General features: G+C 42.4%; 4 protein-coding genes across 4 annotated transcripts; 1 reads left to right on the forward strand and 3 right to left on the reverse strand.

Annotated features, from left to right (window-relative positions):
- Nucleotides 1–535: 535 nt before the first annotated feature.
- LOC102719091 (germin-like protein 3-6) lies at nucleotides 536–1,429 on the reverse strand. Its single transcript, XM_006650368.3, has one exon. It carries the CDS (start codon nucleotides 1,423–1,425, stop codon nucleotides 733–735), a length of 693 nt encoding a protein of 230 aa, XP_006650431.2. The 5' UTR covers nucleotides 1,426–1,429; the 3' UTR covers nucleotides 536–732.
- Nucleotides 1,430–7,964: 6,535 nt separating this feature from the next.
- LOC102719366 (nucleobase-ascorbate transporter LPE1-like) lies at nucleotides 7,965–12,155 on the forward strand. The gene is made up of 14 exons (XM_006650369.3): nucleotides 7,965–8,073; nucleotides 8,171–8,268; nucleotides 8,362–8,538; nucleotides 8,644–8,744; nucleotides 8,852–8,927; nucleotides 9,012–9,071; nucleotides 9,470–9,654; nucleotides 9,824–9,920; nucleotides 10,614–10,700; nucleotides 10,820–10,878; nucleotides 10,986–11,077; nucleotides 11,184–11,261; nucleotides 11,416–11,576; nucleotides 11,661–12,155. Exons 1-14 carry the CDS (start codon nucleotides 7,980–7,982, stop codon nucleotides 11,877–11,879), a joined length of 1,584 nt encoding a protein of 527 aa, XP_006650432.2. The 5' UTR covers nucleotides 7,965–7,979; the 3' UTR covers nucleotides 11,880–12,155.
- On the reverse strand, nucleotides 12,143–13,976 carry LOC102704233 (collagen alpha-2(I) chain-like). Its single transcript, XM_006651654.3, has one exon. It carries the CDS (start codon nucleotides 13,898–13,900, stop codon nucleotides 12,488–12,490), a length of 1,413 nt encoding a protein of 470 aa, XP_006651717.1. The 5' UTR covers nucleotides 13,901–13,976; the 3' UTR covers nucleotides 12,143–12,487.
- A 6,338-nt stretch (nucleotides 13,977–20,314) lies between these two features.
- On the reverse strand, nucleotides 20,315–23,188 carry LOC102704506. Its single transcript, XM_040522218.1, has 2 exons — nucleotides 22,786–23,188; nucleotides 20,315–20,579 (listed from the first exon to the last, which is right to left on the reverse strand). The coding sequence occupies exons 1-2, from the start codon at nucleotides 23,106–23,108 to the stop codon at nucleotides 20,570–20,572; spliced, it is 333 nt and encodes a 110-aa protein (XP_040378152.1). The 5' UTR covers nucleotides 23,109–23,188; the 3' UTR covers nucleotides 20,315–20,569.
- Between the last annotated feature and the right edge of the window lie 88 nt (nucleotides 23,189–23,276).

Genomic DNA, 23,276 nt, shown 5'->3' on the forward strand with positions numbered 1-23,276 from the left:
TGAATGAAAGTAGGGAATGAGATTTAAGAATGATATTTATAAAATAACTAGAATTAAACTTATAAAGATTATATGAGAAATGTAGAAAAATTACAGTATTTTAAATTATTTTTGAAAACAACATTGATTGATTGTCAATGCTAAATGCATTGACTACATGTTTTTCAAAACCAATACTTATTTCTGAGAGTGAGTATACAGATTTGTTGCCTGAATGCCAACTTATCCACGTACTTCTGAATAATCGTCCTACGGACGGTGGCTTGTTTTCTCTACACCCGTATCCTGACATATAAAACATTTTAACACATGGGCTATTTTTTTCAGATAATAGATAAATTGGCATTTGCTTCAAAAGAAACTACAAACCAGAAAGATGTTGGTTAAAACATAAAGCCCAAAGATGACGAGACTCTGAAATATGTTTAGATGCACCGTACCGTGACTAAGTATCGAGAATTAATGAAATCTGAAAACAATGAAAGGATAATTGAACATACTCGATAAAATCACATTTATTTCGTCGATCATAGTTAAGGTGAAAAGCAAGAACAGAACGTAGTACATATTCGATTTGCATCGGTGACCTAGCTTCTACGTACAAGGCCACGCTTAATTATTCAACACAATGGCATGCATGCAGCTAGCCAGCTACACAGCCGTAGTTTAATTACTGGTACGTAGAAATGGTACCAGCAGAGATCACCGTGGAAGCTAGTGCTCTCCGGCCGGTCAGTATCCTCCGGTGAACTTGGACTTGAGCAGCTCAACGACGCCGGCGTCCACCCGGAGCGCCTTGACGAGCACCGGCGTTGGGATGGGCGGGTTGGAGCCGAACAACGTCAGCGGCACGAACACGATGCCGGGGTTCTGGCTGTTGAAGGAGACGACCATGGTGGCCTCCGTCTTCCCGACGTTGAACTGGAAGTGCATCAGCCCCCGCGGGATGACGAACGTCTCGCCGGCGCGGACCACCTTGGAGTACAGCCTGTTGCCGCTGTCGAGGCTGCCGATGATGCCGACGAGGAGCTCGCCGCGGAGCACGACGCCGATCTCGGTGGCGCGCGGGTGGACGTGCGGCGGGTTGGTTCCGCCGGGGGCGAAGTCGACGCGGTTCATGGACACGCCGAGCGTGTTCACCCCAGGCCACTCAGCCACGTCGAGCTCCGTGACGTTGGAGCCGTTCGGGTTGGCGTTCACGTCGCCGCCCGTGGCGATCTTGTTGGAGAAGAGGAACTCGTCGCCGGCCGCCGAGGCGGGCTTGCACGCGTGCCCGTTCACCGTCACCTCGCTGCCGAGGTCGGCGACGCAGAAGTCCTGGAGAGGGTCGGCGTCGGTTGCCAGTACTAACACGGGCGCCTGCTGCAGGAGCAGCACGACGAACACCACCAGCCCAGCTGCTAGGGTTTTTAAGCTGCACTCCATTGTTGCTATCGAATTACCAGCAGATCGATTACTGCTTCGTCGATCTCAGGTTAATGTTGAGATTGATCAGAATGCAGTGGCACTATGACAGTGACGAGGAAGCTACCCTTGTTTTGCTGCTTTGCTTTTGTGATGAGCGATGATGAGAGCTAGCTTTGGAGCCCTTTATATAGGGGATCAGCACGCATTGCATAGAGCCATGCATGCACAGTGCATGCTGAGTTGTTACTTTTGCACACGTGAGAAAATTAACAATTCAAACATGACATGAGAAGGAAGATTGGTGGCGTAGAAACTCGAAAAACCATCCTCTGGAATGCGATCAACAAAATACCTCAGGGTCAGCAGTCAAGGCCCCAGACCGAGGAGGCTGCTAAGGAACAGAGACTGGGCAGGTACGAGTGCAAAAGTTCTCTTAGACAGAAACAGGGAGAAACAGTTTTTAGCACACGGGTGTGCTTGCATGCTATTTAAATAGTCATAAAAAATATGAAAAAAATAATAAGATAGATTAATATGATTTATATCACTCCACAAACATGCAAACTTAAATTCAACTTCTACGAGTTGTAGCAAAAAACAAATAAAATTGAAACTAAGTATACGCATATTCATAATTGTTTTTGTTATTTTTGCTACAACTTGTAGAAGTTGAATTTAAACTTGCATGTTGCTGGAGTGATATAACTCATATTAAACTATCTTGTTAAATTTTTTTCATAATTTTTGATAATTATTAGATGACATACAAGCAACAGGTATATATACACCGGTGTGCTAAAAACTGCTTCCCAGAAACATGGGCAATTTTACCATTTCTAACAGAGTATCGGGACATACCTAAAGAAAGTACTTTCATCAATCGATTATATCTACTTTTTTTATTGAATACCACCTAGATTAATATGAGATATATGTGAAATAACATGTAGTCTAGTGGTAGTCTAATGGTTGTAACTTGAGTTTTGGGCTAAACCTGAATTAAAAAAGGTTGTATATGTCCAACCGGATATAATACCCTTCTCTAAAAAATAATATGAGATATATTACTTAACAAGCATACAAGTTCAAATTCAACTTCTACAAATTATAATAAACTTAACAAATTTAAGGGTCTCTTTGTTTTAAAGAATTTTTACAGAAAAACTAAGGAAATTAAACTGTTTTCTCTGAAATTCCTGTAAAATTCCTGTGAAACGAAGATGCCCTAAAAGTGTGCATACTAGTTTCAGTTTAATTTGTTTTTCTTTTGTTACCACTTGTATTAATTGAATCTGAAGTTGCATTTCCGTGAAATGATATACCTCATATAAAACTATCTTATCATTCTTTTTAATTTTCTATGATTAATTAGATGTCATACAAGAAAGGTGTGAATATTCAATCGACCAATGAAAATCCGCTCCCATAGCCTACTGCATACATGCTTCATCCGAATTCAGAAAGATTGAAAGAGAGTTGCAGTTGGCTACATACGTCTGTCTGCTTGCTGCACGTATACGGGATTCCCTTCACAACAGCGATGGGCACCGGGTACCTTCCCATATAGAGTGCTTAGTAAGATATTTAATACCATAATTAAACTAAACACTATACTTAAATAACTCTTAAATATAGTGTTTAACTCAATTATGTTGTTGAGCAGCTCATTAAACACTCTGCATCGGAGATGCCCTAGCGTTCAACCCGTACCGGTCGGCCCGGGCTGTGCATCCTGCCTGTCTCGCAATTTGTTTAATTTGCAATCCAATTCGTAATCCTCATCTGATTCAACACATGCTTTCTTCGATCTATTTTCATTTCCAGAGACAATGGCTTATCAAATATATCCCCTGATGACTTTAATTAATTTTTAATGTTATCTCTTTAGCGTCTTCTATTTAGTTAGAGAGATGGATTGGATCCTATTTTCTATTTGATTGGAGAGATAAGATGAAATAAAGTGGAACTGTCGCATGTTTGGTTCAAGAGATGGATATGAGACGGCTAAATGTGATTACCTTTCTACAATGAGTTGGTGAGGTTACCTCTCATCTCTCAAATAAAATTACGAGGTAGTAGGATTATATGTGAATAAACTAAATTAATTTTTATGTATATTTATATAGGTAATATATTTAACGCAAATTTAATAAATGGAATTAATATTTCACAATTAATAAATGGAATACACAATTCACCATTAAATCTTTTGCGTATTCCTGACAAAAAAAATATATCACAACCAATCGACCCCTGGGATGAGTTGATCCCTCTGATTTAGGGGGAAAGTATTCTAAACCCTCGAGGGGACGTCCTCTCGTCTAATGCATGCTATCTAAATAATTGTAAAAGAATGAAAAAAAATTATAAAGATAGATTAATATAAGATATATTACTATATAAATATGCAAGTTCAAATATAACTTCTACAATACATAATAAAAATAATAAATTGAACTCCGAGTAGTATACGCATACTCAGTTATATTTGCAGTCACGTAGAAGTCGCTGGATTTGCATTATGGTCTGAGGCCTAATCGAATTGGGCCGAGTGCGAAGTTGCAACTTTCCTCTGCATGGGCTTCTTCTTTGGGCTAGCATTTTAGCTTAAGCTTAAGTTTAATATTCACTCCACGTATAAACATGCATGTATAGCTTGCATTTGTTCCCCTGGCATAAAAACAAATATTTAATTTTTCGTTGTCACCATGTATTGCGATTTTAGTTCTAATATTATCTCGACCTGCACAAAAAAATTAATATTATGATTAACGTGCCTATCCAGTTAAGGGTCGTTTGGATCCTCTTAGTTTTTTAGTCCATGTCACATCGAATGTTCAGACACTAATTAGAAATATTAAATATAGATTATTAATAAAACTCACCGTATGCCCTAGACTATTTCGCGAGACGAATCTATTAAGCCTAATTAGTCCATGATTAGCGAATGTGATGCTATAGTAAACATTTGCTAATCGTAGCTTAATTAGGCTTAATAAATCTGTCTAATGAAATAGTCTTTATTTATGTAATTAGTTTTGTTATCAGTCTATATTTAATACTCCTAATTAAATTAACGTCCAAACATCCGATATAATAAGGGACTAAAAAAATCATGTATCCAAACAGCCGCTAACTATATCACTCTTACGCTGTTCCACATAGGTACGGTCAAAATGAGCATGCATGGTAGTTTATTTAACTATATCTTATTCTCAGACCATTCTAATCAGAGGTGCCTTATATATAGGTGCTATGATTAACTCAAAAATATAATTTTCTTATCCATAGAATTTGGCTACATTTTTCTTATTTTAGCTTAATTAATTTTTCTTATACCATGTTCAAAGACAAAGAGAAATGTGACCGACGAGTGACGGTCATATATCCTAGCTTGGCAAGCATCCATCCATCTACCTAATCCTGAACATCAAACTGAACTACCTCTACCAAAATGGTGGCAAAGTGGCATGCGACACTGTGCCTGCATCGGTCAGTTTGGTTTTGTCATGTTGTTATCTTCACCATCTACGCTTTTTTTTCCACACAACTCCGATACAAAACTCTCTCTGGTCGCTGCAACTCCAGAACTACCATTTTCCTAATCTCCAAAAGCCAATTACTCTGCATCACAGCAGTAACGAGCATGTAAACAGTCGACCCACGGATTGATCCATCTGTTCCTGTAAAGGCAGAATTCGATCGAGATTGTAGAGATATATATTCGGCGTCTCTTTTTCTTCTGCTTATATTTTATTATAAACTAAAATTTTAATTTCTAGTTGATTTTAAAGGTTTTTGTTATGGTTTATTTTCAGCTTTGTTTTTAGCTCGATCAGAACAGGTAAAAAAAATTTATGTATAAATTATTTTTTATTTATAAATATGTCGTTTGACTTTTTTTCATGAAAAAAAAAACAGACGATCGCCCCCGTTAATTCAAACGGCGCTGACATTTGGCAATGGCGATGGATCGATCGCATTTCAGATGAAGGTGTTCGTACGAAGCCAGCTAGGTCGCTGACGAGTGACGACGATGAGTCGTCGGCGACGACGACCACCACCGAATTCATGCATCATATCATTGCATGGGGTGTTGGCGTGCGAGAGAATTAAGCTCGATCTGATCGACAAGGACGATCCGAGAGACGGACGGGGAGTTGAGAGAATTTGAAGTGAGATAGAGTAGCTAGCTAGGGTGCAAAAACCGATCAAAGCTAGCTAGCCAACCCCATCTAACATGAGAAAAGGGAAAGGGAAAAGGAGGAGATCGATGTTGTCTGAAAGAAGCTGAATCGATCCCATCTCCCAGTGTTGTTTGTGTCATGGTTTTCCTACCTAAAAGCTCAGTCAGGAGAACCTACAAATTGAACCATGTCTTGGCTTGATTGGTCCAACTGAATTAATTGGCCCTGATGTTCTCAGGGTTAACGGTTTTTATCAACGATGAATTGAAGAAAATTAGAACATGATAAATGAAAATGACAAGGGTTGATATACATGGATATATATTCTGGACGATAAGCAGGTAGCAAAATCAATGTATCTATTGATTAGTGTTTTTTTACTTGAAGAAATTGCTATTGTACCATCGACTAGTTAGTGTGATCAGTGTTTATTGTGTACTAAATTTACCAAAAATCACGAAATAGTTTTAGTTGACATTCCTACACGAGTATAATTACTTTGCGACGTTGAGTCAATTCTAGCGCTTTTTATTTGCGAGCAGTAAAAGGTGTGTAACCCAAGTAGCGGAAGCAGTTTTTTAGCACATGTGTGTATATACACCTATTAATTGCATGTCATCTAAATAGTCATTAAAAATATAGAAAAATTTAACAATATAGTTTAATATGAGTTATATCACTCCACCAACATGCAAGTTTAAATTCATCTTCTACAAGTTGTAGCAAAAATAACAAAAACAATTATGAATATGTGTATAGTTAGTTTCAGTTTTTTTTTTTTGCTACAACTTGTATAAGTTTAATTTAAACTTGCATGTTTGTGAAGTGATATAACTCATATTAATATATCTTGTTAATTTTTTCATATTTTTAATGACTATTTACATGGCATACAAGCACACGGGTGTAGTACCCCGTATGCTAAAAACTATTTTCCCCAAGTAGCAAGTAAATTCAATGTAGCGTGACTAAAGTTATCGGTCATATATAATACTAGTAAGTTACTACCCCAGTACAGCACAATTTGATTTTGATTGCCTTGGTTGTGTAATCTGTCGGGCAAGACAAACCCTATCTAGGAAGTGTTCGCTTTAACAAGCTGAAGCTTATCCGCGGTAGGTAAAATGAGACATTGAGACGGATCATTATATATAATTAATTAAGTACTAACTAGGTATAAAAAATAATACTCTTGATTTTTTTATGCAAACTTTTACGTAGATAGTTTTTCACAAAACTTATTGTTTAACATTTAGAGAAATGCATGTGTCCGTGGAAAATCAAAAAATAAACTCAAGGCAAGCCCCACTTTGAAACACCGCCCTATTGTTGGTGGAAAATGGAAATGTGGAATGAATACCAAACAACTAATTTGCATGTCTATCTCAGAGGCAATTAAAAATGGTAAATCAGAAAAGTAGGCTCATCAACCGGCCGTAGTGTCGTAGATGTCCGATTTTACTAACGTACATCGATGTAAATGATCATCTCCGCATACGGACAATCGAAATTTTATGGGTTCACCATTACTCACTTAAAAGGACCTTTTCGACAACGTCCAAAACTAACCATGGCCAAATCGCTACACCCCGATATATACCAGCTCATTATAATCTTGTAATAGAAGAGTGCGCAGCAACCTTTATGTCCAATAGGTAATGTATGTGTGCCCCTCGTGAAAGCCTTACCAATTACGACAACAAACCTTTTTAACGATACATACAAAACACATACGTTTAACATAACCGTGACATACGTCCCTTCTATCTCAAGCTAACAACTTTTTTCTTAAAAAAGAAGAAAGTTCCAGCCGGTGTAATATCCTCAAATTTCCGTCCTTATCATTTTCGTTTCCATTTGTTTTTTTCTTTTTTAAAAAATTAAGGGGGTGATTGTTGGTTTTTTTAAGAAAAAGGCCCAAACGACATATTTCTAAATTAAAAATAATTTACATATAAAATGTTTATATACGTGCTTTTAGTAATTTAAAAGGCATGGCTGAAAAATAAAATACGAGAAAATCCAAATCTACCGAAAATTCAAATTTGATCTTATAAGAGGAGGGAAATAATTGGGCTGAAAAGCGGCTGTGTCGATCGTAAAGCACACCTGGTTTTGGACCAGAATGCAGTAGAAAAACCGATGCTACGTACAGTGCGCGGTGTGAGCGTCTCCGCGAAACGCACGCACGCAGGGGCCGCGGCGGGAGAGAGCTCGCGGCGCGGCGCGACCTGCGTTTCGCTTCGCTACAAAAACCCCCCACCTCCTTCCCCTTTCCTCTTCCACCGCTCTCTCCCGTCGTCGACCACCCGCCGCCGCCTTCTCGCGCGGGTGAGCTTGCTTGCCGAGGTGGAGGAGACAGTAGGCTAGCTCGGTGGCGGTGCCATGGCCCCCGTGAAGGCGGAGGAGCTGGTTGCGTTCGCGCCCAGGGAGCAGTACGACGGCGTCGACTTCTGCATCACCAGCCCGCCGCCGTGGCGTCCGTGCCTCCTCCCTTCTTCCCCCGTAGCTTTTGCTCACCTTCGTCGATGGATGACTGACCGGACTCCTCTCTCTGTGTGCGTGCGTGCGTGCAGTGACGACGGTGCTGTTGGCGTTCCAGCACTACCTCGTCATGCTCGGCACCACCGTCATCGTCGCCACCATCCTCGTGCCCCTCATGGGCGGCGGCCATGTCAGCACCGCTCCTCCTCCTCCCTTTCCTTCTTCCGTCGTCGTACGCTCTTCGTTTGCTTTGTGACGAGCGGCGGGTGCCCGGTCGGTGCAGGTTGAGAAGGCGATTGTGGTGCAGACCATCCTCTTCCTCGCCGGGATCAACACGCTGCTGCAGGTGCACTTCGGGACGCGGCTCCCCGCCGTCATGGGCGCCTCCTACGCCTACATCTACCCGGCCGTCGCCATCATCCTCAGCCCTCGCTTCGCCATCATCATCGACCCCTTCGAGGTTAAACTCTTCCCCCCATCTCGATCGCCGCCATCAATGGCGTGGCGCCACACAGTAGCTAGCACTGAATGGTTCTGCCTCTCTCCGATCGATCCATCCATCCAGAGGTTCGTGTACACGATGAGGTCGCTGCAGGGCGCGCTGATCATCGCCGGCGTCTTCCAGGCCGTGATCGGGTTCTTCGGAATCTGGAGGATCTTCATAAGGTTCTTGCTCTTCCTCTTGCTCTGCGACGATTTGATTTGATTTGATTTTTCCTCGCCGCTTCTTGTTCCTGCGTTGCGCTGATGACGGTGCCGATCGATCATGGCAGGTTCTTGAGCCCCCTCGCGGCGGTTCCGTTCGTGACGCTCTCCGCGCTCGGCCTCTTCTACTTCGCCTTCCCGGGAGTGAGTTCTCGTCGTCCTCCTCGTTTCGGCTCCTCTCCCTCTCCTCTCCCATGGTGGTTCGGAATCTGAAACGCTCGACTGCAGGTCGCCAAGTGCATCGAGGTTGGCCTCCCGGCGCTCATCCTGCTCCTGCTGTTCACTGAGGTAATTACGTATCCTTTTCGTTTCTGTTTAGGCTCGCAAGCCAAAATTTAAACTTTAAACTTTAAATTATTATTAATTTTAGGATTTTCTTATCCAAGTTTATTAGTTAAATTTAGCTTTTAGATTGATAATAATACACCTATAAATTTTTTATTCGTAAAATTATTTTTCATTTACAAATATTTCGTTTGTCTTTTTTAATCACCCTACAACTTCATGGGAACAAACAAATTTCACCTCACCTTTTCGTTTCTTCTATGCTTATAGCCAAAATTGAAATTTTTTATCACTAAGGATACTTATATAAAATTTTTATTAACAAATTATTTTTTATTTATAAATATGCTGTTTTTCTGTCCTGTTCTTATAAAAAAGTTTTTTTTTTTTTGGCCTTGTAGTACGCAGCGCATTTCTTCGCGAGAGGGAGCTTCCTGTTCGGGCGGTGCGCCGTGCTGGTGACGGTGCTCGTCGTGTGGATCTACGCCGAGATCCTCACGGCGGCTGGAGCGTACAGAGAGAGGTCTATCGTGACGCAGTTCAGCTGCCGCGCCGACCGCTCGGGGCTCATCGGCGGCGCGCCCTGGTAAAACTCTTCGCCGGCGAACTCAAGAAATTCTCGTGCTCGGTTTAGCTCGCTATACATCTCTCCGGACTCCAGCGTATATATATATATATATATATCTGACACTTACACGCATCCATCGCTCGCTCGCTCGCTCGCGTTCTTCTGCGACGACGACGACGACGAGCAGGGTCAGGTTCCCTTACCCGTTCCAGTGGGGGTATCCCATCTTCTTCGTCGACGACTGCTTCGTCATGATAGCTGCTTCTTTCGTCTCGCTGATCGAGGTAGGCATGCTTCATCACTCCAGTTTCACTTCTTTTTACACAGTTTGGGCATTCGATTTTTTGCCATTATATAGGTGATGTTTAGGATAAGGATTTATTTTCAGTCTCTTGTCCCATTGAATGTTTGGATATTTATTATAAATAGTAAACTAGACTATTAATAAAACACATCCATAATTTTAGACTAATTCGCGAGACGAATCTATTGAGCATAATTAATCCATGATTAGTATATGGAATGCTACAGTAAACATGCTCTAATTATGGATTAATTAGGCTTAAAAAATCCGTCTCGCGGATTACCACTTATTTATAAAATTAGTTTTTTATTAGTCTATGTTTAATACTTCAAATTAGTGTCCAAACATCCGATGTAACATGGGGCTAAAAAGTTTAGCCCTATCTAGTACTGGGTTTTATATATTTGTCACTTCATTTTCATATCGATTAAAGCCAAATCTAAGAGTGGCAAATAGTTAATTAACCCTCTTTACAGTAACAGAAAGATGGTGGCAATCACAGGAATGTTGTTACCGTTGCATTGTCCAAAAACGTCACATTAACGCATATCCCCTCTTAGATTATGAACTTCAGTAATTAATCGCAGACATGTGTTCAGAATTACACACTGCGGGGTCTGTAAGAATGAAGTTTCTGCTTGTAATTCTGATGAGGAATTCTGCTCGATTTCAGTCTACGGGCACGTTGATAGCGGTAACGAGATACGCAGGGGCAACGTTCTGCCCGCCTTCAGTTTTCGCCCGTGGAGTCGGCTGGCAGGTATTACTGAACAACAGAAATGTCCAGTTATTCCCACTGATTTTTTCTTCTCTTTTGGAGAGGAATCTTGCTGAATGTTTCTGCAGAAAGAACATTCACTGCATTTTGCATAATTTCAGGGCATATCTACCATTCTGAATGGGATGTGTGGTGCATTGACAGGAACAGTAGCTTCAGTGTAATGCCCTCAGCTATCTTAGATCTTATAGAACCTTAAGTAGCACTCCCAACTTCAAAGTTGAAACTTTGAAGCATGAATATAACTTGGCTTTGTTGTTTGAGAAGTGAGAATTCAGGTCTATTAGCCTTGACGCGAGTCGGAAGCAGAAGGGTTATAAAGATCTCAGCATTGTTCATGATCTTCTTCTCACTGTTCGGTATGGTTTCGCATCATCTGAATCTATCAGCAGTGTCCACAAATTGCATCGTCTTAACTCCACAGTTATCTGATTCTGATACAATGATATGCTTGACAATCAACAGGGAAATTTGGGGCAATCATTGCATCAATCCCATTGCCAATCTTCTCTGCACTGTACTGCGTTCTCTTTGCTTATTCAGGTGAGCCTCATTGACAACATCCGTAACAATTTCAAGGCATCAATCAACATTCATTCTAGAGTTGACTGGAATGAATTCCACTACCGAAAACAAATATTTTGGTGTTCTCATAACCTTGTGTGGTTTCCTTACATCTGATTTCTGCTTGAGACAGCTGCCGCAGGGCTCTGCTTCCTTCAGTACTGCAACCTCAATACACTGAGGACCAAGTTCATCCTCAGCATCTCCCTGTTCTTGGGCCTGTCAATTCCACAGTACTTCAGGGAGTACGAGGTGTTCTACGTCTTCGGGCCAGTGCACACCCATTCACCCGCTGTACGTCAACCACAAGCCAGCTCTGAATCTCTGGTCTTGATCATTTTTTCCCTGAATGTTTCTGACTATACAACATTGTTGCAGTTCAATGTCATTGTCAATGTGATCTTCTCCTCGCCAGCAACAGTGGCCGCCATCCTCGCCTATCTCCTGGACTGCACGCACACCTACTGGGATGGCCTGGTGTGGAAGGACAGGGGCTTCCATTGGTGGGAGAAGTTCAAGTCTTACAGGCATGATCCGAGAAGCGAGGAGTTCTACTCTCTGCCCTACGGCCTCAGCAAATATTTCCCCTCATTTTAGGCCATTGATATGGATAGAGTGACGAGAGGTAGAAGACAATGCAATCATGTGGAGCTTGAGCATGATGCTGTGGTGGTTGACTGGTTCTTGCTTGCAAAGCATTTTGGATGTTCATTTGGAGTTTTGGATGGCATTGCTTCATCAACTTGGAGGGATTTATGGGTTGGGATGATTCCACCATTAATTTTCCCTTGATTTTTCGTCTCTGATGATCTGATCTAGTTTGAACAGCAGGAAATAAACGCTTCGTCAGCAACTGGATTGATCTTCATTACTCTCCCGTCACAATTTTGACCAGACTAGGAACCTGCTGATCATCAAATGAATCGTTAGCATACTTGCATATTGGGCTCGATACGAAAATACAAATCATTACCTGGTGGAATTCGTCCCAAATTCCAGTTAATTTTGATTGCAATTCGAAGGAGAGACAAAAATATTCACAAAATCCTACAGAGATTCCACCATTCAGGTGGTTCAAAAGGGGATTTTTCACAATAATTGTTCATGAATTTTACAGAGGAGCCCGCGGTAAGTAGGAAGAATCCCGCCATTCAAAAGGGGGAAATCCCGCGGGAAGCAGGAAGAATCCGGCGCCCAAAGAAGCCCTAACTGTTCTTCCTAAACGATTGGAAATGTCGCGATGGTGCGGGAGCTACCGCCTTGGGCACCCACACGCCGCCGGGCTGCCCGCCGGCGTGCTGCTGCCTTGGGCTGCGGATGGACGGCAGCCTGGCTGAGCCCATGGTGACCGTAATCAATCGTGCTGTGATCGCCTTGGAGTCCATCGCCGGTGGCTTCTCCCCTACAAGCCCCGGTGGTTTCGTCTCCCCGGTCTTCCCGAGCGCGCCGCCGCTCCTCCGGCTGCTGCTGAAGTCAGCTGCCGGGGACTGCTGGGCGCTCGTACCGTCCGGGGAATTGTTGATCGATGCCGGCTGGACACTCTTCCCGTCCGGCGAGTTGCTGGTCAGCGCCGGCAGGCTCATGTCCGACGAATCGCTAGCCGGCGCCGCACCTGCGTGTCTGGCCCCCGAGGCTTTCTTCTTCCCCTTGTTGTGCTGCTCGACGACGCAAGATGTGTCGCCCGGCGTGGCCGTTACTGAGCTCCGACCAACCCCGCCCTTCCTCCGGATGCGATGGATCGCCGGCTTGCCGCGGCCTCCGGATGATGCACTGGCCGCCTCGGTCGGTTCGCGTGGTGCACCGCTCGTCGCCGGTGCTGTGCTCTGATCTCCCGAGGCCTTGCCCTTGACCTTGCCCTTCCTCTCCTCCTCAGGCGTGCCGCCGGGCGACGAGACGGTGGCCGCCTCAGCCGGTGCTCTTGGCTCTATCGTGCTCGCGGCGACCTTTCCCTTCCCCTTGCTATCCGGCTTGGCTCCCGCTTGGAACGCACTGGCCGCGGTCTCGTCGGCCCCCTTAACGGCGCGGCCTCCTATCGGCCCCTCCCTCTTCCTCGCCTCATCCTCCCCGAGCCGGCGCGGCTGCGGCTCCTCCGGTTGCGCCACAGCCAAGACTCCTGTTGCCCCGTCCATCTTCTTCGCGGCATACTGCGGCGACGGCGACGGCCCCGGCGCCACCCGTTGCGCAACAGCCTCAACTTCCATCGCCCCACCCACCTTCCTCCCCGCAACTCCCGCGCGCGTCGGTGTCGGCCGCGGCGCATCTTCCCGGTGCGCCACATCCACGACGCCTACATCCCCACCCACCTTCCTCGCCGCACAATCTGCGCGCGTCGGCGTCGGCGGCGCCACGGCCGCCCACTTCTTCGCCCCGTAGTAGCTCCTCTCCCCGCCGCCGCCCCACGGCTTCTCCGACGAGCCCCTCCGCTCCTCCGCCTTAGGCGCCGGGGTCGCCGCCGCTGCCCCTTCTCCCCGCACGGCCTCCACCCCCCGTTGCCGCTCCCTCTCCTGCTGCTCCTTCTCCTTCCGCCGGAGCTCCTGGAGGTCCCTGAGGCTGACGTAGTTGGGAGGGACCTGAGGCCAGTCCCGCTTCGGCTTCGCGCTCATCGCCGTGTCGTCCATCTGTTCCTCTCTCTCTCTCCGGCGATCGCCGGAAGCATCAAACGACAGGAGCTGACCCGATTAAAGCGAAAAGAGAGGAAAGGGATTGAGGGCCCAGTGGATCTTCTGAGCCGGGAAACTTCTTCGGCCGTGGGGGACCAGCTAGTCCTGCCGCGTCTTTCGAGTTCTTGTTTTCCTTCTTTTTTTTTTCCGTCCGATACACCTCACCTGAATATTGGAACAAAACTCGTTTACAAGTGGGTTTACAATCGGGTTTCCCTACGATTTATTTGTTGTTAGAGATAAATATGAACTCTATATTTAAACTTTCAAAATGTATAAAGACAACTCATATTAGATCATTTATTGTATAATGATCATTTTTTTTGGGTACCCTGTGATGCTCCTAGAGATTGATATATCCATCCAAAAATGCCTCATCCCTCTCTTCGTCTCTTTCGGTTTTCTAAGCCAAATTTTATCTTTTCCATACGTCCGCTTCTTAAACGGTTAAATAGTGCGAGTTTTGAGAATTTTTTTATAAAAAATAAACTTTTAAAAAATTATATTAATATATTTTTATATTTATATAATTAATAATTTATTAATAATATGTTAATCATCTGGTACATTTTCCACGTTGGCTATTGAACCCACGCCTATATCTGCATCTATTGTTTGTCCAGTGTTGTTTTGTGTACCTACAAGAGATCAGCAGCAACAGCTACTTCGGACTGATGTCAATGAGTCGGATGAGCGCGGTAAAAAATGCCATGAACAATTTTAAAATATGCAGCCACAGTGATTTCGGTCGGGTACCGTATATTACCGTAGCATTTGATCTGGTCCATCAATTTAATCCAACGGTGAGAAGATACTCTAAATTCCAGTTATTATAGCCATCTGCAGGCAGAGGATACAGATTGCAATGAGCCGCTAGTTTCAATAACATTGTGTAGGCCGAGTATATCATATCAATAAGAACTATAGTTTTCGTATACCATGTCGCATTGCCTGCCACATGCAGTGTTTACTGTAGAATCTACGGTTCCTCTTTTACCTCAGCCGTGAGATCGTGCCTCTGCAAATCCTTGCCGTTGGTCCAGTCTCGCTACGTCGCACCGTTGTTTCTTCAGCGTTTTCTTTCCTGCAAAATGCGCCGACGCCGTCGCAGGCTCACAGCTGCCCTCCGCCTTGCCGACTTCATTCGCTGCTGCTCTCTTGCCGCGCCGCCGTCGCTTCGATCTCCCCTTCCCCAGCGACACCGCCGCAGCTGCCCTCCGCCCTGCCGATTTCATCCGGCGCCGCTCCCTTGCCGTCCAACTCATAGTTTTTGTATACCAAGTGAGTGCGTCTGTTCCTGTAGGAGCTACAGTTTTTCGCTGTTAGCCAAGTCGTTTGGTAGTAGCAGCAAGTATCTCTGATTTTCTGTACGTTCAGGATTGCTCCACCGGTATATGCGAGCAGAGTGTGAGTGGATCAGCATCAGCCTGCCCTCTCCTTTTTCTTTATTTGATTTTTGATCTGCTGAAGTGGTAGTCAATAAGCTCCATTCTGATGGCCCCAGTTTTCCCACAACTCTGTGCATGGACTGCTTAGGATATTAAAAAAACATCTTTCAAATAGTTCTTGAGAAACTTATTAATTTTATAACAATTAATCAATTAAATATCATTACATTATCAGATAAGTAGTCCATCGTATATTAATTTTTTAACGATAACAGCTTTTAATGTACCGGGCTAACGCCCGGGGTACTCACTAGTTTAAGAGAGTTTGCGTATATTCGGCTTCAACTATTGTTGAGCTATAATTTAGAAGAACTACTGAAATTTTCACGCAATTAGTTGGGCTATTTGACGTAGGATTGTATTTGCAGTACAACTATATTTCTATTTCTACAAATGGAATCTTATTCTTCATATAACTAGTATATAAAACTAATCCACGTCACTATAATTTAGGAATGCCATAGTAAATCTTTCTTGTGTTAATATAATGTTCTGCAGTATTTCAACTTTTCAACTCTCTTAATAATGTGGTATAATAACATATAGTATTTACATGACATTATACCATATTACCATACATGAAATTAGATGATACTCTCTCAATTTCAAAATATATGTTGTATTTTATTTTATTATGATAAATATATATATATATATTTATATATATATATATATATCAGTTACATAACACAAAAGTATAATCATAAAATAGTACTATCGAATATTAATTTTGTATCATAAAAATTATATTAGTAGTCTTAGCTCATACTCCTTAACAAAACAAATTTTGTTCTATATTTTAAAATGGACCATAAAGTTTTGGTGCCAGCTGTATGTTTAACCATTGCCAATTTTATCTTTATAAAAAATGTGCATAGTATAATAATATGGTTATTACGTCCTATATTTTATCTGGCTAGAAGTTCCCGGCTCTTGAGGGTTGAGACAAACACATCTAACGCCATCTATGTGTTAATATTGCTATCTCTGTTAAAAAAAAAGATTTCATTTACAGTTATGCCTTGGAGATATTCTCCGGCAATGTATGTACTCTGAAATAAAGTCTTTTTGAATGGAGGTGTATTTTTTACTCGATCGAGGAAATTATGACAAAACACCAAACATGTGATGCTCACAAAGGAACACATGAACATCACAGTTTATTAGAGAGAACGAAATGTCGTTGTAAAAAAAGCACATAGCTAATTATGTGCAACTTTTGGGCCTCTTCGCAAAATTCGGTCAATTCCTCTAATTCTGCTTTGAAAATTTTCCAAACCGAAGAGGCCCTCAAGGAATTACTTACTCCAATATTTCATTGCACTTGTTGTTGAACACTACTTACATTCACAATCTGGTCCCTCATATTTTCTAAATAAATTTAGAGGTGATAGAAATATTCCAAATCCCCTCTTCCTATATAGTCACCCACAAAGTTGGATTTCTAAAAGGCCACGTCATCGTGAAATTACAGCCGTCAGATCAAATCCATCTTCCTTGGATCTGTCGCCACGTGTCGGCGTACATAGGCTTCATCCTCTCCGGCCCAAAAACTCCTCTCCAGCCCAAAAGTAGAGACCCTAGCAACCTTCCACCCAGGGTTTGCAAAACCGCGAAAATCGCGGCGGTTACCGCGGTAACCGTGCTCACGGTTTCGGTAAGTTGCGGTAACCGAGTTTAAATTTGAGAAGAATTTAAAAATTTTGAGGAAATTTAATGAAAAAAATATATGTGGTATATGTTGATATATAGTGTAGTTTTGTCAAAGAAATTAACGAAAAATGTATTCCCAGCGTAATTAAAAATCATAAACGAGTATTTTGGGAAACAAAATTAAAAAATAGCCTATTGCAAGTAATATTTCATAGGAAGATGGTCAAGAATATTTTGTGTTGAGTCATTATTAATTTACACTAGACACTAGGGTACATAATGTTGAAATACAAATATGCAACGATGGATATATAGAAAATATGTATAGAGAAAAACTATACGTGCATCTTAGTACGTATATAATAGTTTTATTCGTAATAATAGGTAGTAGGTAAAGTTGTGACGCAACAATCAAAATGAGGTTGTTATTACTTGTTATTGGAGTGAATTATTTGATGAAGGGTGATATGTCGGTGTATGTTTGTATGTTGCAATATTAAGAATTTAGAAAATGTCATGTGAAAATTTTCTTGTTTTTCCTATAACATGTCATATTGTCATAAATGTAGTCACAAAATATTTTTCCTATTTTTCATGTATTTTTTTAGATTTTTTAAAGTTTTTTTTGCATTTGACATCACACTCGCAGTCTCCTCGCGGTAACCGCGGTTTCCTCGCGATAACCACGGTTTCGGCTAAAAACCGCGCGGTAAGCCGCGGTAACCGCCGTTCTCATGTGTTGTTCCAGCAAATAGATACCGCGGTTTTCGTGGCTTACCACGCGGTAAGCCGCGAAAACCGCGCGAGTTTAAATTCAAATTTTTTGGATTCAAATTCATCCCAGTTTTTGCGGTTATCGTGCGGGATCCGCGGGAGCACGGTACCGCGGTTTTTGCGGGTTGCGCGGCAAGGAAACCCTGCTCCCACCTTCCACCCTGCGCCCGCTCTTCTCTCCCCGTCGTCTCGCCTCCTCTCCTTAGCCCTACGCCGCCCACCGACGCGCCACCTCGCCTCCTCCCTTCCTCTGCCCTGCGCTGCCTGTCGGCACGCCGCTTGATCTGCTCTCTCCTCTCGTCGACGCCCTGTGTCCCCACCTCACCTCCTCGCCTCCTCCACCCTGCGCTGCCTCAACTCCTCCCCTCCTCCACCATGCACCACCCGCGGGTGCACCGCCTGCGTCGGCCGTCCTTTGCTGTGCGCTTGCGCCGGCCTGCTCTCCTCTCCCTATCAGCGCTCCGCCCTGCGCCGCCGGCCTGCTCGCCCTTCGCCGACACCAACACCAGTCCCCCTCACCCCTCCCTTCCTCAGCTTCGGCGCGACAACAGCGTCAACGCCGTGGTACTCCATCAAGAACGACTCTATCATCTCCCTCGGCATGACGCTCACGCACACCACCCTCCTCCAGCATTGCGTTCTCGGTGCTGTTGGCGCGTCGCCGTCGCTGCCTCGAAGACCTCGGCGCTGATGTCCTCCAGATAGAATTTGGGCATCACCGCTCTGCCCAACCGGAACCCTTCCTTCTTGAGACCGGCGAAGCTCACCATGACCATGACTGCCCGGTCATGGCCAAGCAGGAGCACGGCGCAGGGCGGAGGGGTGGGAGGCTGACGTGACGACTTACATTTAAGTCAGAAATTGTTCTGCCCATAGTATCATTTTTTGATGTAGCAGCAATAGCCAACTTCAGTTTGTGAGCACTCGTGAAGTCCTCTCTATAAACAGCAGTCCGTAGTTGTACCTGAAATGCAAAATACGGCTATCATGGAATCTATAGTCATGGTATATAACACAAAGGTTGATGAGAAAATTATGTCTAGGCAAGAGCACATGATAGACATGGCGAATCTTCCTCGACCAAACACTAAGTTTCATCTAATATCTTTGAAAAGGGTATATCTACGTATTAGAGCATCCCTAATAGCTCATCTAAATTTGGTCATCCATATCTTCATTTGAATGATCATCTAAAATAGTTTCATCCTTCATATCTCTTTGTAATCCAGCAAATCATCTATATATGGCATCATCCATATCTTTTTAGGGGATAGAGAGAGAATATCTATATACAGAGTTTCTCTCCTAATATGGATGACATCTAAAAATAGATTCTGATCGAGCTCAAACATGTGTCAAAACATCAATGACATCAATATAGATTGAGTATTAAAGTATGCACACGTTAAATTTAAACATACAAATATCTTTTTGAGGCAAAATAAACATACAAACAATATTCATCATAAACCTTTTAACACATAATGGTGGTCAACCTAAAATGATGCTCGGCAGAATTGACAGATATTTAGAAGTGGGTGGACTAAATAATTCTTTATTACTCCCTCTGCATTTTTTATTTTATACCGTTGACTTGAATCTATATTTGACCATTCCATTTATTCAAAAAGTTACATAATTCTTAATTACTTTTGTTGTAATTTATTTTAGAGTAAATTTCATGAAACGATATGTACTTTGGTTAAATTATTAGAAAGCCACATATTTAAGGTTATCTTTCGCAAAACTACAGATTTAGCTTCAATATTCACATAAAACTACAAGGTCATGTATCACAAAACTACAAATTTAGTGTGAAACAATCAAAGAATTAGATATTTTAGAGTTACACTGTTATGTTTTTTTTAATTGCAAAAGTTGTGGTTTTGTGAAAAAAATTGATGTTGAATATGTAGTTTTGTTTTTTAAGTCACAGAAGTTGTGGTTTTGTGAAAAATGATGTTAAATCCATAGTTTTATGATACAACCTTACATATGTAGTTTTTATTATAGTTTTGATCGCAGTAAATGTAGTTTTGTGAAATTACTAAATACACTTTAAAGATGACTTATAATTTTATTTGTATAAAATTTTAAATATAATGAAAGATGAAATGTAGATTTAAAAGTCAAACAAGAAAACCAAAGAGAGTACCCTCCGGTTAAAAATATTTGTCATTTAGGACAAGATTTAATTAAACTTTGAAAATTCCAAAAACTATGTTTTTTGTTACAATAAATTTATAAAATCAATAAGTTTATGATATTATGACAGTGTTTTTCGAGGATAATCTATGTATAGCATTTATTTTGCATATAAACTAAGCATTTAAAAAATAATTGATGGTCGAAAACTTAAAAGCCTAACCAAATCTTATCCAGCACGACGATTTTTTTTAACCTGAGGAAGTACTTTTTTTAACATATACAGTGAAATATATACTCGATACAAATAGACTTGATATTTCTTAAAACACATTTAAGTATTACAAGAGATTTTGATTCCATATAACATTATTAAGCAACACATTGACAAATAGCAGTTCAATAAGAGATACCAAATTATGCCATAACAAAATTCTCAATTTACCACGTCTTTAATACAAGTCAGTAACAATGACGTTTTTTTAAATATCTGAATAGATCCATACAGGAAAACATCAGTTCATTTCCTACAGTTCACCACTGGGGACGGATTAAATTTTGAGCATGGAGTACTGGTAATCCTCCTGCCGCCTCACTAAATATGCTCTCATTGACCCCTGAACAAAGCAAATGCTTCATCAATGAAAGAGAGCAATGTGATTCATACAACATGAATTATACAGCAACCACTGGACATTTATACATGAAAACTTTCATGCAGCGTAATGCTATAATATTTTGCCGAAACACTCAAATATAATAAAACCATCAGCACACCAAATATCCACTCTGTATCGGCATTATGAGCATTGAGTTGGATAGATAAATTATTTGCATGGTAACTTTTATGTGAGAATGCATAATCAGTAACCGACCACAATTATGCTTGTAATCCGAATGGCAGAGTTGCAGAAATATGCGATTTTAAATAAATTATGAAAACATGCATGATAATTAAACTGAGCACTGAAGGTTTACATGTAACTTATCTCTCATTCTTCGTTAATACAAAAACAGAGGGAGGTAGAGCTCTGTGATGCTATATATTTCCACATTGCACTTCTTACATTTCAAAGATGTACCACTATTGGCCGAATAACCTCTTGTACTGACCATTTCAATTTGAGCACTTGTAGTAACTTTGATTATACACAAAATAAATGGTGATTATCTGTTCAATTTATGGTATTGATTATTTCAGATTTCTAAACTTCTACTGGAACAGAATTTTATACTGGTAAGTTCAACCACACATGCTATAATGCTACTTGATGATTAAAAGCTGAATTCAGGGGCATCATGTCTGTGCATACTGCATATTGAAAAATAATTATGATATCACTTTGCACAGCCACCATCAAAACACGATTATTATCCCATAGTCACAAATTTAAAAGAGTAGGCCTAAACATTGAATTATAGGGTAACAATTAACAAGTAGGGGCACCAATAACTTGTTGATGGCTCAGTAGATCTTTTTTTTAGAATACAGATCCAGTACAACGTAAAGAATTGTAATGATGAGATAAAACCACTACAAAGGTCAGTAGGCCTTCTATGCATATCTTGTATTGTTTAGAAGCACTATGGGGATAAAATTCCACATCTCTGTGTATTGCACCATATTGGTTTGCTGTAGTACAAAAGGTGATTTGGTTCATTCACCAACACAAAAATAAGTTTCATTGGGTATATGCCTATATCCTTTAACCGATTGCTGCCCCAAGGCAGCCTAGGAAAACTAGTTCATATTGTACAACTAAATTGCTTGATTAGGAAACAACCTTCTTGCATCAGGCAAAAGTATTGTAGGATTAAGCAGCATGTATACAATCAGAACATGCACCACCACCACCAGCAAGACCACAAAAGTAGGCATGCATCAATTCCTCCAGGAGATTAATTAGTTCTGAAAATGTTATTATGATATTGCTATAAACTTACATCTACCTCATCAATTGGCAATATTGATCAGGGTTGATTTTTTTGGCCTATTGATACCAGGATGTCACATTCACTTGTTTAGCATGTTATATACTGAACCAAATGTACATAAACATTGGCCGTTGCAGAATTTAGACTCTGCATGTTGTGTGCTTGCAAAGTCGATTCAGATATCCCATGTCAACCTTTGATATCAGATAAGTGCACTTGGCATATACATGTCAACTCACAATCAGACGCACTACTGAATAACATATGACATATCTAACATTTCCAGTGAAACATAATCGAGCAAGGTATAACTTATGAACCCGTTAGACAAAAGGAGTTAAAACAATCCTTTTTAGTAGATCGACCAAAATTATCAATTTCATTAAAATCAATAGCTTGTGGTCCATGCGTTTGTCAGCTTCTCCACCCCTGGTGTGCATGAAATCTAATGGACTCCTGACTGCAGATATGAGATATGCAACAGTCACAGTACTATTAGTAAATCTTCTGCACGCCCAAGTCTAGAAGCATCTTGCATTGTGCCAACAACAAACTCCGGGACAGTAGAATACATTTACATCATCTACCGCTCAGGCACTGACAACCCAGTGATCACTCATCTGACCAAACGTCTCCCAAAAGCGAAACCAAATCGGGTCATCACTTTACAACATAAAAACAGCCGCCTAATATAAATTCAGACTTGCATAAAATCGACCAGCCATTTCGTCGAACACTTGGCGAGCATCGACGAAAGCCGCTTGATTCGCCCCCACGAAAGCCCTACTCGGGCCAACAATCTTGTGACCGCAAGAACTCGCATCCACGAGGACACATGAATGGCGTAACAGCAGGGGGGAAGTAGTGGGAGGGGAGACGGCCGCTGACCTGATCTTCTTGATGAGGATGTCGCGGAGCTTCCTGCCGAGCTCCTGGGAGCGGACGCGCTGCATGAGGGCCTTGCGGGCGAGCACGCGCTTCTCCGAGTCCTTGACGTGGTGGTGGGTCCGGCTCCGGCGCTGGATCAGCCTCTCGATGCCGCTCGACCGCATCTTGCGCGCCATTATCGCCAGCGCGCGCTCCAGGTTGCCGTCCTTCACGTGCACCATGATCCCCCGCGCCGGCTGCACCTGCACCCCCGCCGCCGCCACCGCCACTGGCGGTCGCGCCGCCCCCGGGATCCCCCGCGCCGCCCGTGCCAGTGCCTGCATATCGCCGGTTCCCTCGCGCCGCCGCCGCCGCCGCCGAACCCTCTCCGAACCCTCCTACGCTTTTCTCCTCTGCGTTGAGATTCGGGATGTGCCCCCGTGTATATCTCGACCGTCGTTTCCCACCGTTTGCATTTAGGCCCCTGGAATCTTTTGAATTTGCATTTTAGC

The sequence above is a fragment of the Oryza brachyantha genome, chromosome 3, assembly GCF_000231095.2.
Source record: "Oryza brachyantha chromosome 3, ObraRS2, whole genome shotgun sequence".
Lineage (NCBI taxonomy): Eukaryota > Viridiplantae > Streptophyta > Magnoliopsida > Poales > Poaceae > Oryza > Oryza brachyantha.

Bases quoted from the DNA above. Each gene is read 5' to 3' on its own strand.
- LOC102719091 (XM_006650368.3), bottom strand. From the start codon at position 1,425: ATGGAGTGCAGCTTAAAAACCCTAGCAGCTGGGCTGGTGGTGTTCGTC.
- LOC102719366 (XM_006650369.3), top strand. From the start codon at position 7,980: ATGGCCCCCGTGAAGGCGGAGGAGCTGGTTGCGTTCGCGCCCAGGGAG. The intron at 8,074-8,170 runs GTCCGTGCCTCC...GCGTGCGTGCAG, and splicing joins CACCAGCCCGCCGCCGTGGC to TGACGACGGTGCTGTTGGCG. The intron at 9,655-9,823 runs GTAAAACTCTTC...GACGACGAGCAG, and splicing joins CTCATCGGCGGCGCGCCCTG to GGTCAGGTTCCCTTACCCGT.
- LOC102704233 (XM_006651654.3), bottom strand. From the start codon at position 13,900: ATGGACGACACGGCGATGAGCGCGAAGCCGAAGCGGGACTGGCCTCAG.
- LOC102704506 (XM_040522218.1), bottom strand. From the start codon at position 23,108: ATGCAGGCACTGGCACGGGCGGCGCGGGGGATCCCGGGGGCGGCGCGA.